This window comes from Phoca vitulina, unplaced genomic scaffold (genome assembly GCF_004348235.1).
Source record: "Phoca vitulina isolate PV1807 unplaced genomic scaffold, GSC_HSeal_1.0 scaffold2, whole genome shotgun sequence".
NCBI classification, from domain to species: domain Eukaryota; kingdom Metazoa; phylum Chordata; class Mammalia; order Carnivora; family Phocidae; genus Phoca; species Phoca vitulina.
In genome coordinates this window covers 19,399,543-19,416,091 of record NW_022589705.1, presented here as the reverse complement: position 1 = coordinate 19,416,091, position 16,549 = coordinate 19,399,543, and the positions used below count along the sequence as shown (strand labels likewise).

At 38.0% G+C, this 16,549-nt stretch overlaps 1 protein-coding gene across 6 annotated transcripts in view; it reads right to left on the bottom strand.

Moving 5' to 3' along the window:
- The window catches only part of PLPPR5 (phospholipid phosphatase related 5), a 118,975-nt gene that overhangs the window by 28,012 nt on the left and 74,414 nt on the right, over nucleotides 1-16,549 (bottom strand). For 3 of the 6 annotated variants that reach the window (XM_032422896.1, XM_032422916.1, XM_032422933.1), the window contains exons 4-5: nucleotides 11,602-11,778; nucleotides 2,944-3,063 (exon numbers count right to left, since the gene is read on the bottom strand). In XM_032422896.1, coding sequence (XP_032278787.1) covers nucleotides 2,944-3,063; nucleotides 11,602-11,778 — 297 coding nt within the window. Of the gene's footprint in view, nucleotides 1-2,928; nucleotides 3,064-11,601; nucleotides 11,779-16,549 lie in introns of all 6 variants that reach the window. The other 3 variants (XM_032422887.1, XM_032422907.1, XM_032422923.1) reach the window with 1 other exon arrangement.

Here is a 16,549-nt window from a genome sequence, read left to right as displayed (position 1 = left end):
GGATAAAAAGAGTGGGGAGCAAAGTCGGAACTCAGCAAGGTGTGTGCCAATGCCCTTCGGGGGGCAAAAGGGAGAACCGAGTCCGATTCAAATCACCTAAATTACCTTTATTCCCTAACTACCAAAGTAAAAACAGAGCACATGAATTTGTCATAAACAAAACAATTAATGAAAGAAGTTAATACACACTGATGTCTTGAAATCTACAGATTCTAATAGAATATCTTTGCTTTCATATTTTAAAACTCACTAAATAAATATAAATTTGCTTAAATTCAACAACAGGAATTTATGATCATTTTATATATAAAAGGATGTAAGGATATATAAGGATACTTGGCAATGCTAGGAGGCTACTAAAGAACCTTTACACAAATAAATATGTTAAAAAACAGAAGACAGTGATTATTTTTCAAGTTAACTTCAGAGGTATATAAAATGAAGACTAATTATTAACCTGACCATTGTCTTCAAAATATGTCTAATATCTCTTCCTAAATTCTGTTGCTTTCTATATTCATTTCTTGAGTTAAAAAAGATATAATTTTTATATATTATTCAGTTTTAAACAAAACACATGTATCTGGAAATATCACATTGTATAACTTTGCTGCTTATCGATGATGTGGACTTTTGCAAATTGCTTAACACTTGGGAGTTTAGTTTTCTTAACTGTACAATGGAGACACTTATTGTAATCGGGCATCAGCTAAGCCACTGTGGGAAAGAGATGAAAACAATCCAATGGTTCAGAGAGGAAAGAAGTTTCTTTTTCTTTCAGGACCATCTAGAGTGTGTCTGCGGACTGCTCCCTGAGCTCATCCAGGAGCTTAGGCTGTCAAAGTGGATCGGTCATCTTAAAAAGTTAAAGATTACTTCCAGTCATACCTTTTCCACTTGATGAAAAGGGTGAGGAGAGACAGAGACAAGAGTCCTCAAGCGATGAACCAGAGGTTGCACTGACCACTTCTACTTACATCCCGTTGGTCTAAACTTAGTTGCATGGTCACGCCTACCTGCAGTGGTAGCTGGGAGATACAGACCAGGGCTAGGCAGTGGCGGATGTAGCTAAAATTGGATTGGGGAATTCAGTTACTAAAAGGAAGAATGGGGGAAGGGATACTGTGGACTATTAGCAGCGTTTGCCACTAAGATGACACCCAGCTTTAAAAACTGTTGTAAGGAATGAAGTTAGACTTTCAGAGCATAGAAGTGTATTTGTGGAATTTACATAAGCAATCTGCATAGTACTTGACACATACCAAATGATTATTAAAAGGTAGCTATTAATATTGTTATTATGATGATGATGATCTAGTACCTCTATCCTCACAGTGATGCTTGAATTCCCTCCACAGTATCATGGATAAGTGATAGTTTAACTCTTCTTGAATCCTTATAATAAAAGGAATTCTTTTTTAAAAAGGAAATTTCATTTTTCCTAAGGAAGACATCCCATTTTGAGAAAGTTTTTCCTTCTTTCTAGACATTATTTGTCTTCTTAACACTTTCATTTCTGTCATCCTAACCGTGACCTCTGAGGCGCTGGAGGAAGAAATCGCATCCCTCTGCCATACAATAGTCCTTCAGATATGTATGGAACGTTATTACTTCTTCCATGAGTTTTCTTTCTTCTCTATCATTTTTTATTCCTTCAACAGTCTTTCATAATCCATGACTTTGAGTCCACTCACTTGTCCTGGACACATTCATTCACGCATTTAACAAATATTTGAGTACCGACTACTCTATTTTATCGATGCCCTCCTCAAAACTATGTCAATAAGGGCAGTTTTTGGTGTTCCAAGTTAATATGAGCAGAGCAAACCATCAATCCCCTCATTCACGATATTATTTTCACTAAGTGGAACTTAAGATCATATAACTCTTGGCAGCTGTAACATGCTGTTGACACATGCCAAATGGTAACCTACTATACCCTCTGAGGCTTTTTTGTTTGTGTAGTTACCCTAGATGTACCCTACCCTACATGAACTTCTTTTTAAATCCAAATCCAAAACATTTGCTTTATTTCAAGTTGTTAATTGTATCTAATCTCTCAAGAACTTTTATTTTTTCAACCAATGTATTAATTATCCCTCACTGATTCATACCATCTAAGCCCCTGATTAGCATGTAATTGATCTCTTCATCTAACATATCTATCAAAATGTGGGTATGGACAGGACTGATGAGAAGCCTTTAATAACCCTCTGGGTAATCACTGAACCAATTACAAATGTACATAATTGCATCATCATTTAAGTAATATTACCCTCCATAGTTCACCAGATAAGTTTAGAGAAAAAGTCTCAAGAAAAGTTTTGTTAAATACCTGGCTATTGGTTCATTGTCATGCCCAATGAAGCCTTGACCTGCCATTTAAAGTGCTACCTGGTCCGGCTCCATTCTGCCCAACCTGACCCTCAGGACCTCCCAGATTAGGAGAGCATGATTGGTGTTTTCTTGCTGCCAGATCTTTATATAATGAGATTCAACAAAATTTATTGAGCCATATTATGTCCTAGGCATTATCCTAAGCCTTCTCTCGCATAAATAGATGATGGGAAAAGTGGAATGTATTTTATGAAAAAAATGCATCTATTCTCAAATGAGGCTACCTTATCATTTCACCCATGCATGAGACTCATCATTGCACAGTGTTCCTTATCTCAAAGTTATGGCAAAGTACAGAACATATTCCATACATAAATACTCAGCTTTTAGCATGAGGTATTCAAAGAATTATTTTCAATGTGATATGCATTCTTCTAAGATGATGCTATCAGTGACTAAATTCTTGCTAAACACCACATTAGATTCTAAATTTGCTTCAGTAAATCAAACATGACTGTGGAGAACTCTCAGGAATGATTATTCATTTGCTCTAGATCACAATCACATCTGAGAATTTAAATCATGAATCACCTGTGCAGATGTTACCTTTTCCAAAGGACTTTCTACTCGAGGAATGCTGATCATTGGCATCTGTGCCAGATTATCCATGTGTATATGTTCATTTTCTGGTTGTCTTCCTTTGAAATTATTTACCACACACACAACCTAAAATTTCAGGAAAAAAATGCAGTTGAAGCAAAGCCACACTCCCTGTGACTATGACCTTTTAAGTAGCTTACTAAATCTAATCATAGAAATAAAGTATTAAAATTACTTAAGTATTACATATATAACTTTATATCCAGGTTTATCTAGTATAAATTTTATTCCAGTGTAAATGTGTTCAAGAAAATGTATCAAATAATGTGTAGCTCAGTTAATAATGACAATTTCATTATTCTAAAATTTTCATTAAATTAGGTTATAGTCAATGCTCAAATCAATCCATAAATAACATCATAGCCTTATAAAAATTCATAGCAAGCTAACCTTTCCCTAATGCAGCTAACCTACAACTTAATTTAAATGCTAATTATTTCTCATTGCTTCAAGATCATTACATTCATAACAAACCTTCTACAATTGGCACTTTCTAATTTAGTAGCATCCCTTTAATTAACCTAGTTTATTGTTTATTATTGTATCCCATGTATACTTGGCATTTCAACAATAGCTTACTGTGGCTACCAGTGAAACAGAAGACATTTTACATAAAGGAAATTGACCCTTGTTTCAGTTGATTATATCCCATAGGTGACAGCATTTGAACTAAGCCAGAGGTTCTCATACTTCAGGTTACATAAAAATAAAGGCCCACCACTGTTAAAAATGCACGTTCCTAAGCCCTCCCCTAAAGATTCTGATTTTGTAGATGAAGGATGGGGCCTAGGAGTTGCCACTTTTTTGAAATACATTGCAGAAGTTTCTGATGCAGGTGAATCATACTTTAAGAAATAGTGAATTAAACAGCACAGGAAAATTACTTGCTATTGTTTGCTTATATTAAGCAGTGGATAAGATATTCTTGAGCCTTCTTTTTCTGGGTTTATAGCCTATTATCAAGCCAAAATACAGAACTTCCTTGCAGTTGTAACCTAACATTCATTTTTTAAAAGAATAAATGCTTAATATGTAATTACACATTTACATTGTAGATTTTCACAAATGCTCCTTTGGAAAGCCCTTTCTTTAGTAGAGCTCATTACTGAATATTTTCAAAGGCCAATTAGATCTTGGTTATTCTCCAGTGTTTAAATAAAATTTATAAATCTACAAAATAATAACACATACTATGAGACTTTATCTTAGAGAAAATATTTCCCTAGTTGTGGAATACTTATTATCCTTCCATTTCCATGAATAATTACAGATCAGAAACACAGATCAAAGCCTGATAATTTGATTCATTAACTTTATCATTGCCATCAAGATCTTTAATGTAAGGGATGGTACAAGCTTAGAGATGGGTACTTGATAAGCCTAGTATCAACTCATGACCCTACAAAAGACTAATAGTGATTGCCCTATAGAAAGGGTCAGTAAATTTTGGCTGTAAGGGGCAAATAGTACATATTTTTGGCTTTGCTGGTACATAATCTCTGCAGCAGCTATTCAACTCTGATATTTTGGTGTGAAAACAGCCATAGACAATTCGTAAATGAATGGGCATGTCAGTGTTCCAATGTAACTTAAAAAAAAAAATAGATAGCAGGCCAAATTTCACCTAATGGCTGTAGTTTGCCAACTGACCACTGCTTGGAGTACAAAGGATATAATCAAAAATTTTAGCCAATAACAACATAACAGTCAAGAAGCTTCCACAATCACTTCATGAAATACACAAACATATTTCCCTTTTCATTAATAGAAATAAACTAATGAAAGATTAGGCAGATGAAAAAAATTGCTACAAATTCTTGTGAAGTAAAATTTGTTGAAATGAAATAACTATGTATATAGATGTGTGGAAGTCATGAGATGAAGAACAGTTCATCTAGAGTTAATATGGGCTTTTGAAATTAGTATAATTGCTTTTATATTATTTAGGTTTGGTAAACTCTTTGAAAGGTTGTATCAGTTATCTCTTCACCGTAATTGAGGGTTAGGACAACACCACTGAAGCAGCTGAGAATTCATATGCGAACTATTTAAACACCTAACAGATAGTAGATATTCATTAAATAGTATCTATTAACATAATGATTATTCTTCATTACTGTTATTATTTAAATTATAAGGGAGGAAATGCCAAATCTTCTTTAGAACCATATTCAAATATTTAACATGTCTTGCCTGCTAACATTCATAAGTATGGAACTGATTTCCTATCAGAAAAATGCTCATGGTGGGGGCTGGGTGACTCAGTCGGTTAAGCGTTCAACTCTTGATTTCAGCTCAGGTCATGATCTCAGGGTCATGGGATTGAGCCCCGCGTGGAAGTCTGCTTGTCCCTCTCCCTCTGTTCCTCTCCTGCCTCTCTCTCTCTCTCAATCTCTCTGTCAAATTAATAAATAAAATCTTAAAAAAATAAGAAAGAAAAATGCTTATAGGTAAAAGCAAGAGGCTTGGTTTTTGATCCCAAGTCTGTATGTTCTTGGACAGTCCTCTGGGTCTGAGTTTTCTCAATTTGTAAGGGAAGAGGTTGCAATATCTTACCAAGTTAGTCCATTCCTTTGGTTGTCAAAGGTAGGAAAAATTCAACAAATGTTCAAAGTGAAACCTAAGATCTGCCTATCTCCTGACTCCACTACAAAGCTTGATATTTTTCTGGATCTTCTCAGGAAAACAACCCCCACATGCCCTCTCCCCTAATTGCATAAGGCTGAAAACTTGGATTCATCCTTTACACCTCCTATACACAACCAGTCAATTTGCTCAATTTTCCTTCCTAAAAATTTTGATTTCTTGTATCTGCTTTCTTCGATCTCCACCACCAAGTCCAAAGACTAAGCAATCACCACCACTTGCCTGGATTCCTGCGTAGCTTTCTAAAGTCTCCCTAAATCCAATCTTGGCTCCCTCCAATCCATTTCTATAGTGACATAAGAATGATCTTTCCAAAATGCAAATTGGATCATGTCAGCCTTTTTCAAACTATGTGACTGGGTTACCCATTTCTCTTATAGTGTAAACCTTGCCCACCTTTGCAGCCTTCCTTCTTTGTCCTTCCCTTTCACTGCCTTTTGTTTGGAATACTCAACTCCACATTCTTTGGGCACCATATCCTACTCATCTGTGGTATCTCATCTCAATATCGCTTCTTCACTGGCTTTCTCTGACCTCAGGCTGTTTTTATTTGTTTGATCAAGTCAATCCCTGATGCTTTCATCAAAGCACCGATTTCTAGTGAAATTATACATCTGTTAGCATAATACATAATACTTCGGTTGATGTGAATCTCTTCCTTAGAGAGCTTCCTTGTAAGCGCTACAAAAGCAGGGATGCTGTCTCTCTCTCTCTCTCTCTTTTTTTTTTTTTTGCTCACCATTGTATTCCCAGTGCCACAGTGAATGAATTGACTAATGAATGAGCCAAGGCCAAGAATTCTCAAATTTTCTGATGTTCCTATATAATTTAAAGTGACATTCCTCTGAAACATTCTATTTTTACATTAATGGCTTCCACGTGTATAATTCTACCCTGTCCTACAAAAATGACACTAATAAGTCACCATTACACATATATTTTTGTGTTCTTTTGCCAGTGGTGATAATAAATTAATTTGATCTATTTGTGGTCATTTTCCCTCTTCATTTGTAGCAAGTAAAACATCTGTATTGCTTGGGGGTAAGTGCTTAGGCTCTGGGGGTCAAACAGGACTGGGCCTTAATGCCAGGCTGTCTGATTTACTCACTGTGAGCCTGGGCAAACAACTCAATATAACTAGACCTGCTCTTTTTTTACCTGCAAAATGAGAACAATAATAACTACATCTCACCGTGCTGTTGTGAGGATTAATTGAGTTAATGTAGTAAAGACTACACAAATAACTCTTATTGTTATTATTATATTACATATGATAACATGACAAGTTCTTGCTGTGCCTCAGTAAACTTGAACTACTCGACTTGACCCTGGGCATCTTTTTTGGAAGCACTTTGAAGCATACATTTGTTAAGCATATATTTGTTAAATAATATTAACCAATCTACAACTATTGTTCAACTAGTATTTGTTTTGCATTTTCTTAAGCAGGGGGACTCTGTTCTCTAACTTTATTTATTTTTATTTATTTATTTGACAGAGAGAGAGAGAGAGAGACGGAGTAGAAGCAGGCAGAGTGAGAGGGAGAAGCAGGCTCCCCACTGAGCAGGGAGCATGTGGGACTTGATCCCAGGACCCTGGGATCATGACCTGAGCTGAAGGCAGATGCTTAACTGACTGAGCCACCCAAGTGCCCCTGTTCTCTAACTTTAAAGAAAATGCACATGGGATGAAAGTGATAAACAGGACAGGGTATTAATCCTCATTAGAATATAACAGGCCAGACTTTGAGGGCAGTGGAAACTCAGGAAAAATGAGAGAATGAGGTAGTCAGGGACACCTTTTGGGCAAGTTGGGACTTGCCTGAGAAAAATCTCAAGTGCAAAAAGGATCTCAACAGTCATCAAAGGTGAGGATCATGATCTGCATCTCCCTCTCTGCACCACACAATGGTTCTGGAACCATTTCAGAGTTCTGCACACCTGTACTTACTACATATGGGATTTCACTTAACCCTTGAAAGAGCTCTGGGAAGAAATAAACCAGTTCCCCATTCATTCATTCATCCATCAAGTATTTCCTGAGAACCCCCTAACTACCAGACCCTGTACTGCGTACTGAGAATTCACGGTAAAGAAAACAAATGCCTTCTCCATGCACAGCTTACATCCTAGTGGGTTTGACAGCAAAAACAGAAACAAAAATATTGTATGTGGTATATGAAAAGTTGGAACATGCTACGGAGAAAAGTGAATAGGGAATGAGGAAAGGATTCCTTGGCAGGGGGAAAGCCGTTTTAAATACAGGTCAGGGAGGCCTCACTAGGTTAGAAAAAATGAGACAAGTGACTTGTTCAAGGTCACACACGCAGCATGTGGCAAAAGCAGGATTCAAACCTAGGTTCACGTGGCTCCTAGACACCTGTTTTGCTCTCTAAGATATACAGAGGAATGGGCATTCTCGCTGGGGCAAACATAAAGGCCGGACAGAACCTGTCTGTGAGGGTAAGGAAACTGAGTGGATACATAGTATAGGATTCCCCTGCAAGGAGGGAAAATAAACTTGGCTGGGAAGAGGGCAGCTAGATTACGGACAATCCCAGAAGCCCAGTGGAAGTATCTGGGTTTAATGCAGCAGGAATGAGGTTTGTTTTTTTGTTTGTTTGTTTTGTCTTGTTATTAGCAACGGATTATGTTCTAAAGAAAAGAGAGGCAGAATGGAAAGTATTTGGAGGAGAGTCTGAAGTGAGGAGGCAGTTAGGAACCCAGAGATAGAAGAAAGGGAAAAAAGCACTAATCTCAAAAATCGAGTACAGTCCCACGGTATACATTTTGGTCAGAATGGCCAAGAAATGAAATGTGGAGGAGACATTTTGTAGTGGAAATAAACTGGGACCAGATGAATCACTGGGTGTGGGGGATGAACGAGAAGAATGAGTCAAAGACAGACGCTAGACATTGGGTCTGGGTGACTGGGGGATGTGGATGCCTTTAACTGAGACATAGAGTCTTGGAGTAGGTTAGTGCTCATTTTATTCTGGAACCATTTCAGAGTTCTGCACACACTGCAAGATAATTGGAGACACCCCAGGATATTGCAAGCCAGAGCTGGAGTCGCTGCTCAGAATAAATGTTCTACTTGCCCAAATGAGAAGCCCGGGAACTATCACGGATTGCTCTCTCTTCTTCGCCTCCGTCATCCCCAGTGTGCCATCAAGCTCCAAGCCTTCCATCTCCACAGACCTCCCAGATAGTCTCCCTTCTCTCTGTGCTCACAGAGGCCTGATTTGGGCCATCTGATTTCCCTGGTTCTGCACAACTTGCCTCCTCTATCCTCATCTGGAGTTTTACTTTCCAACAAACCTACTTTCAAAGCACGGATTGTATCATCGAGTAAAAGTGGCTGAAAGGAAGCAAACTATCATTTATGGGACTGATTTCAGTCATTCATGTGTCCATTCGTTGAACATACACTATTTCATTTAAACTTTTAAGTCTTTATAAGCTTTAAGAAGGCTGTTATTGGCCTCATTTAATGAGGAAGAACCTGAGGCTCGGAAAGGTCCATTAGTAATGGCACAAATAAGGAAAACTGCATAATGGCACAAACTGAGTAAATAAGGAAGCTGAGATTCAACCAGCTTTAACTCACCTGAACTCTGACTGTGGCTCTCAAGTCACCTCCATTACAAAGAGAAAAAGCCCAGATTATTGTAACCTACAAGGCCATTCAGGATAACTACCCTGTGTTCTTCTATTTCCCACTCTTGTCACTCACGCTGGATGACTGGTGCCATTCCATGATGCCACTGCCCCTCGTGTGCATGCTCTGTCCAGGCCCACAATAGACTAAGGGCTCCATAAATGCCTATTTTATGAAGCATTTTATATTGTCTCTGCGCACTGTGCTCTTTGTTCTCATGCCTTATGCCCCTCCTTAGACCTTCCTGCTTTACAAACTTTGCAAGTTAATGTATCCCCTCCCCTTTCTGACTGTCCCTAATCCCAACAGAGATCTCCTGAGTATATGAACCAATATCATTACCTTTAACCTTCTATAAAACTCTTGGTGTCTATCTTGTGATCTATTTAAGTAGACTGTATCTTTTTCATGTATTTAATCCCCAGCACCAAGCACAGTGCCTGGATTTTAACAGGGGCTCAGTAAATGTTTCTGTTTTGAAGGAAGAGAGGAAGGGAATAGTTGAGGAAATAACCTATTATTGTCTGACCCCTGAACCAGACTGTAACTCCCACAGGAGACAGATCATGGTTATCTGAGCCTGCTTGCATCCCCAGTGCTTGGCACAGTGCCTGGCACCTGTAGGCACTCATACTCAGAAACGGTTGTGCATGAATGCACAAATGTTTGTTTAGTGATTACAGTTAAAGCATTATCTTCACGTGACCTTTTCATAAGGTCATTTTCCAGGTGTGTGGGAATGTCTGAAGGACCATTGTGGAAGGTTCTGAATATGTGCAATCAGAGGGGCTTGAGCCCAAGGGGGATCCACAGTCCAACTCATTCACCACCAGGTTCTCAGATGAGGAAGTGACTGGGAAGAGATTAGCGTTCTAGATTTGGTCTTGCAGGGGGTCAGGATGTTTATTGGAAGTGAAGGGAAGTTGGCAATGGCCACAGGAAAATAAGTAGGAAGACTGATGAGATAGATGCCAAGTGAAGAGGTTCTGGACCCACGGAGCTGAAACACAGTTACATCTGACACTAGTGCTTTGAAATTTTCACTTTTGGTAGTTCTTTTCTCAGGGTTTATGTAAGGTGTTTGCCTTGTTTTGTTTTAAATGTTTCAATCTGCTTTACCTGTGGTGAGTGAGAGAAATGAAAAGGGTCTGGCCCAAGCCTGGGCCCCAGTTTTGCTGGGGCCATACGGTATCTCTGGGAGAGAGATGGGGGTGGGCCTAGGCTCCCAGGCAGCTGGGGAATCAGAGGGAGTGACATCAGGAAGAAAAGCAGTACAGGGCGTGGGGCAGGGATGAGGTCATACTCACCACTCTACCATAGGAGGTTCTACAGAACGTTGCCTATTTAAAATGCCTGGCACACAAATTGTTAGCTGGAAAGGTTCATACAAGTTTTTGCTTACTGGTTATGAACTAGGGAAAGGAGCTGAAGAAAGGAAGTTAAGCGTGAGAAGCAATTTAAATGTAATCAAAATGGAAATAAAGTGTTTTTTCCTATTATAATGTGTCAATGCAAAAATATGTTTTGATTTATAGTCTATACATTTTCCATCTGGGTTAAATGTTATAGACTCAAACTTATAATGGATTGATTATTTCTAAAGCCAGACTAAAATATATTTTCCAACAACCAAAACCTGTAGTTTTGTCTCTGATAATTTCAACCTGTGTTACTACATAAGCAAAGCTGTTGACTGCAAAACCTCCATTCCAAGGAGATTTTATAAAAGGAATAGAGATGGCATGCTTACTTCATTAGAAATCACTACATAAGCTCTTCACCTCTTGGCAAAATCTGACTTGAGGTGGTATTGTCTTGGACACCATCCATGGATTTTTAGTTACTGAAGGGAACCAATTCATCTCTCAAATGAGGTTCACCTGTTAGCCAGCGCTGTGACATGGCAGTTCATGGAGGATACTATGCTGAGGCCCTGGGGTACTTTGGGATGCTCTAGATACTCTGGGATGAAAAGTGACCTGAGGACATTTTAAAAATATCCAAGCAACCTAGTCTTAAAAACTATCCAGGGAGGACTGAGTGTTTTAGCCCTGTTCCATTTTATGTGAAAATATTTTGTTCACCTTTGAGTGTAGAATTTATGTATTTTTCATCCCCAAATTTGACTTTAGGTTGAATAAATGAGGAAGGAGGAAGAAATGAATGACCTAAAATATACATATTATCATTTGATACACCACATTTAGAGAAACCTGATGATTCACACTTGTATTTTCTTGCAGGTGATTATAGAAGTTAATTAAAAATGCAGTGAAATCCGAATAAATTTGTACTTACCAGAAATACTGCTATAGATATTCCAACCAGAAAGCCTGCTATCACATCTGACCAATGATTTCGATATTCTGCTACTCTGTTGAGTCCAGTAAGAAAGGCCAAACACATTAAGCCCAAACATAAAACGGGCTTAGCAAGTCTTGTTCCTTTGGCTTTGATTGTGTTGGTAATGTACATCTGAAACATTAAATGAAAAATACAACTTTTCATGAAGGTATTTTCTTAATATATATCCGATATATTTGTATATATGTACACATACATATTTATAGACATACCTATGCCTACAGGGTTCAAATAATTTACCGTAGTTATGAATTTTTTGAAGGAATTTTCTTAGAAGTAGAATTTAAGAATGGTGATTATTTAATTTTACTTACCTGATATTTACTAATGGCCAATTCTTATGTAATATGAATCATCTAGAAACACTGAACACTGACATTCCAAGTGACGTTTTTAACTTTTAATGTACCTATTAAACTATTAATATTTAGCTATTAAAGTACCTATTGTTTTATCTGAATTGACATCTTAGATCACTATTGTTAGAAGGGGCAAACTGATGAAGGGGTGTTTTTAATGCTTACATTTTTGTATGCCATATTGGGAGGATGCATAATTGATAGGTCAGAACTTGTGACTGTAGTTATAAAAAACAAAATAAAGTTGATTTTCACTGAATAGACAGTACTTTGAAGAAAGAATTTGAGGTTCAGTGCAGTGACAAGGTTTGCTTTTATGTTGTTTCAGAAATTGTGAAATTACTTTGTTTTAATTAAATTTTATCAGCCAGAATTAGGACAACAAAAAAACTTAATTACAATCAGGGGAAATGTCTCCTTAAAACAAACAAAACAATGAATAGACACCTACATTTTTGGTGTCTTCACATATGCTAATGAAGAGCAGATAGTGCCAATTGATTTCACTAAATGAAATGTCCTCACATTGTGAGCCACCAGGCTCAAGAAAAATTTGGTCTTTTTTCCACTCTGATTTATTCTATTGCTCAGTTGCTGATAATTTCAACCTGTGTTACTACATAAGCAAAGCTGTTGACTGCAACGGGATGTGTCAGTTAATATTTCAAGTCATTAGTAAAGTAATTATAAAGGAGGTGGCTTTGACAGTCCAATACGTTTTTATGGTATTAATGTCAGTGGGTATCTAACACTGATGACACGCTCAGAAAAAATACTTAGAAATGCATTTAATCACTTGCCTATTGTCCTGCATTGAATAAAAAAAAATACATTTGCCTGAGAGATTAAACCAAAAATCAGCACTTAAGTTTTTCCTTCACAGCAGCCATTTCAGAATGCTATGAAATTCAGTAATTATCTTCCTTTTTCTTTTTCTGGGCAAAGTTTGCAGCCTTGTTAGCTGCCAGAAGAGGCTGCATGAATATTTAAACAACCCATGTAATACAAAGCTTCCATCTAGCCAAATTCTAGCCCTTTGCCATCTCTCTCAGGTCCTAACATTCTGGCAGGGGGCGGGGGGCGGGAAGATGAATTGTTTCATCTTGGGCCTGTGACCTTCGGAGCCGAGTCGGGTATTGGAGCCGAGTCGGGTATTGTAAGCCTGGGCGTGGAAGAGCCGAATAATTTCAGTGACGAAGGATAAGTAGACATGAAGGGGAAACAAGAAGAGATGAGAGAGAGAAAATGATGTTTCTGCCATTCTGAGAGAAGGTGTTAAAGAGCTCCACCCACAAGAATAACAAGGCAGGGATAGCACACCATTTCAGGTTGCCAAGGATGCATCTACTGGACTAATTCTTTATCTGACTAGTGCCTATGAATAGGGAGTGAAATTTGGGCTGCTCGTGAGATTTTCTTTAACACAGCTATAAGGTCGATTAATTCTTTCTGGCTTTTGCATTTCTTCACATCTGTCAGAACTCTAAACATACCCTGTCCTTATTAAGACAAAATAAATGTGGAATGATAAATGAAGAGTATTAATATTGCTAATATTCATTATAGCTATGATTTAATGAGTGATCGCTGTTCAAGGCAATGTTCTAAGTATCTTACCTGAATTATCTTATTAAATTCTCAAAATAGCCATATAAGTCAGATCTCATCATTACCTTCATTTTATAGATGAAAAAATTGAATCAAGGTAAAGCTTATTATGAAGAAAACACAATTTGGCTATTGGGGGTGGCACTGTTGAGAATGGAGAGATGTAAATGAGAAGTAAAGCACCTCAATCTCTCCTTCTTTCTTCACTGATTTCTTGCATGGAGGAAACGGCCAATGGACATAAGCTGAGTATCAGCGAATACAAGAGAGTTGAAATCGAAGAGAGGAGAAAGAAGGCTGCTGTAATATCATAGGGTGAAGCCACATCTATACTTTGCTACTAGGGAGAAATAAGAAGCAATGCAAGTATGGTCTGTGTGGAAAATCTCCCACAGAATCTATCTGGTTTTGGAAAGCATTTGTCTTCCCCTTCATCCTCAAAGGCCATCTCAGATACTTGTCCAAGTTGTGTAGGCTTAGAGTTATCTATAAGCTTGGGTGATGACTCTGAAGTTTCTTTTGAATGTTTGCTCCAATTGCTTTAATGACTCAAACATTGGTTATATGGAGTCCAAAGATACAGTCTGGCTACAGTGCAAACTCATGAAAAAGCTTCTGTATGAGGAATAGCCTAGGATTTGGCTCTTCCTCCACCAGATCCCCACTTAGTGTCCAGACCCAGAAAGGAAGAAGATTTAATTTTAAAGGTTATGGAAAAAGGGTGACATTTGTTCAAATACATTCAACTTTAAGGTGGATCATAGCAGTGCTTTATAATATATTTTTCTGGAGCATAATCAGTTGGCATGGATGTAACAAAAGAAAAATTAGAGAGTTTTCACTTATACTCGACAACTCTTTGGTACTTTATGAATATAAGTGCCTTTTAACCAGTCTAATTGTGTTATTCTTACAGAAAGTCTATTATTCCTAATTTGCAGAAGAGGAAATTATGGCATAAGAATCTATTAAGCAAGTTGGATACAGTACAGAAATTGATTATTTATGCTCTCTTGGTTTTTAATTCACTTAGGAAACCATCTAGGTTAACCAGATGTCAAAATGTAGCTAAAATAAAACAAACAGAAGAATGTATGATTTGAGCAGGATGATACCCACTCAGTCCTCAAGGATCAGTGGATGCTCACTACCTTACAGAACCCATTCATTATTTAACCATTATTAGCAGTCCTTGTTCATCCATTCCATGAGTATTTATCAGCACAAAGATGCAGAAACCAAAGCTGATCATCTGCTGTCCACTAACAGCCTGATATATATTCTTCTACACTTTTCTCCTTGCTTATACAAATACATACAACAACTGACACACATATAAAGGGGTTTTGCTTACTTGTTTGCTTTTACTAAAATGTAATCACAATGCCCATGTTATTCAGAAATGTGAATTGACTCACCTGTGATAATAAACATCCATCTGTTGCATAAGTTGAGAAAGCACCGTGTGATTTTAAAATACTATTATATAAGTAAGTAAAAATAAAAACAGACATTTGTGTTTGTTAAGCACTTACTTATACGCCTGAAATTGTTTCTTCAAGAGGAGACATCTAAGGTGAGATCCAGAAGGATGAGTATGAGCATTCCCAGCAAAGGAGAAGTGGTGGGGGAATGACTGTTAAATTTGGTCAAATGCTTTTCCTGCAGCTACTGAGATGATTGTATTGTTTTTTGCTTTTGCCACACAGATTGTCTGGCATATGTATTTGTTTACTTGCTGTTGTCCTTCTCCTCCTTGTCTATCTCATATTGCCTGGAGCAATACCTGTTACAGGGCAGGCACCTATGATAGGAAGAATATAGCTCCCCGAAGATGCCCATGCACTAATCCTATGAAACAGAAGAAGGGAGCCACAAGCCAAGGAATTCAGACAGACCCTAGAAGCTGGGAAAATCAAAGAATGAATTCTCCCCCAGAGCCTCCAGAAGGGATGCAACTGGGCTGAATCCTTGATTTTATCCCAGTGAGACCCATGCTGGATTTCAGAACAGCAGAACTGCAAGGTAATAAACTTGGGGTATTTTAAGTCACCAAGTTTGTGGTAATCCGTCATGGTGTCAAAAGAAAACTACTACCTTCAGTCAATATCGGCTCAGTATGTGAATAATGGAACATACTGGGATTTGTAAAACTGATCCTAAGGAGGAGATAACTGTGGCCTAGTGATCAGCTCATCCACTTTGCAACCAGTAAGATCTGGTTTAATCCCTAGCTCTGCCACTCACACAAACAAGTTATCCAATCTGTTTAAGCCTCTGTCTCCTTATGTATAAAATGTAAAGGATCGTGACAGCATCACCGCACAGTACTGAAAGGACTAAAGACATAATATAGGGAAAGTTCTCAGCACAGAGCCTGGCCCACGGTGAGTGCCCGGTAACTGCAGGGATTAAGTCAGGACCAGGCTGAAGAACACAGAAGCCCAGGACCTACTGTGCTGCGTGATCGTGAAGATGGCACCTGGTGCGTTGGGATCATTTTGTGTATAATGGCTGAGCATGTGGAGAACTTGGTTCCTTCTCTTGTTTTTATGCTTCTTTCACCTTCTCCTTATGCCATTCTGCAGTTTTTGTTTTCTTTCTTCTAAGTTCTCTGTCTAAAGACAGCCACTAATTATTTGTTTGCAGGTAGTTGCCACCTACTCTTATCATTTGCCTCTTCTTTCCTACAGACTAACTGACCTCAATTCCACCCATCAGTATGGAAATAACTCAGTGGCCAGATCCCTCAGCAACATGACATTCTAGTGCTTCTGACATACACTAGTCCTCCTTCTAAAATGTAGAGTCCGAAATGAAGCCCCCAAGCCACATATCCTCTGACAAGCTCAGAGTATAACTAACTTTTCTGGATTGCACCCTATGGTCTTACTCAGGGATCTGTATTTTGTAAT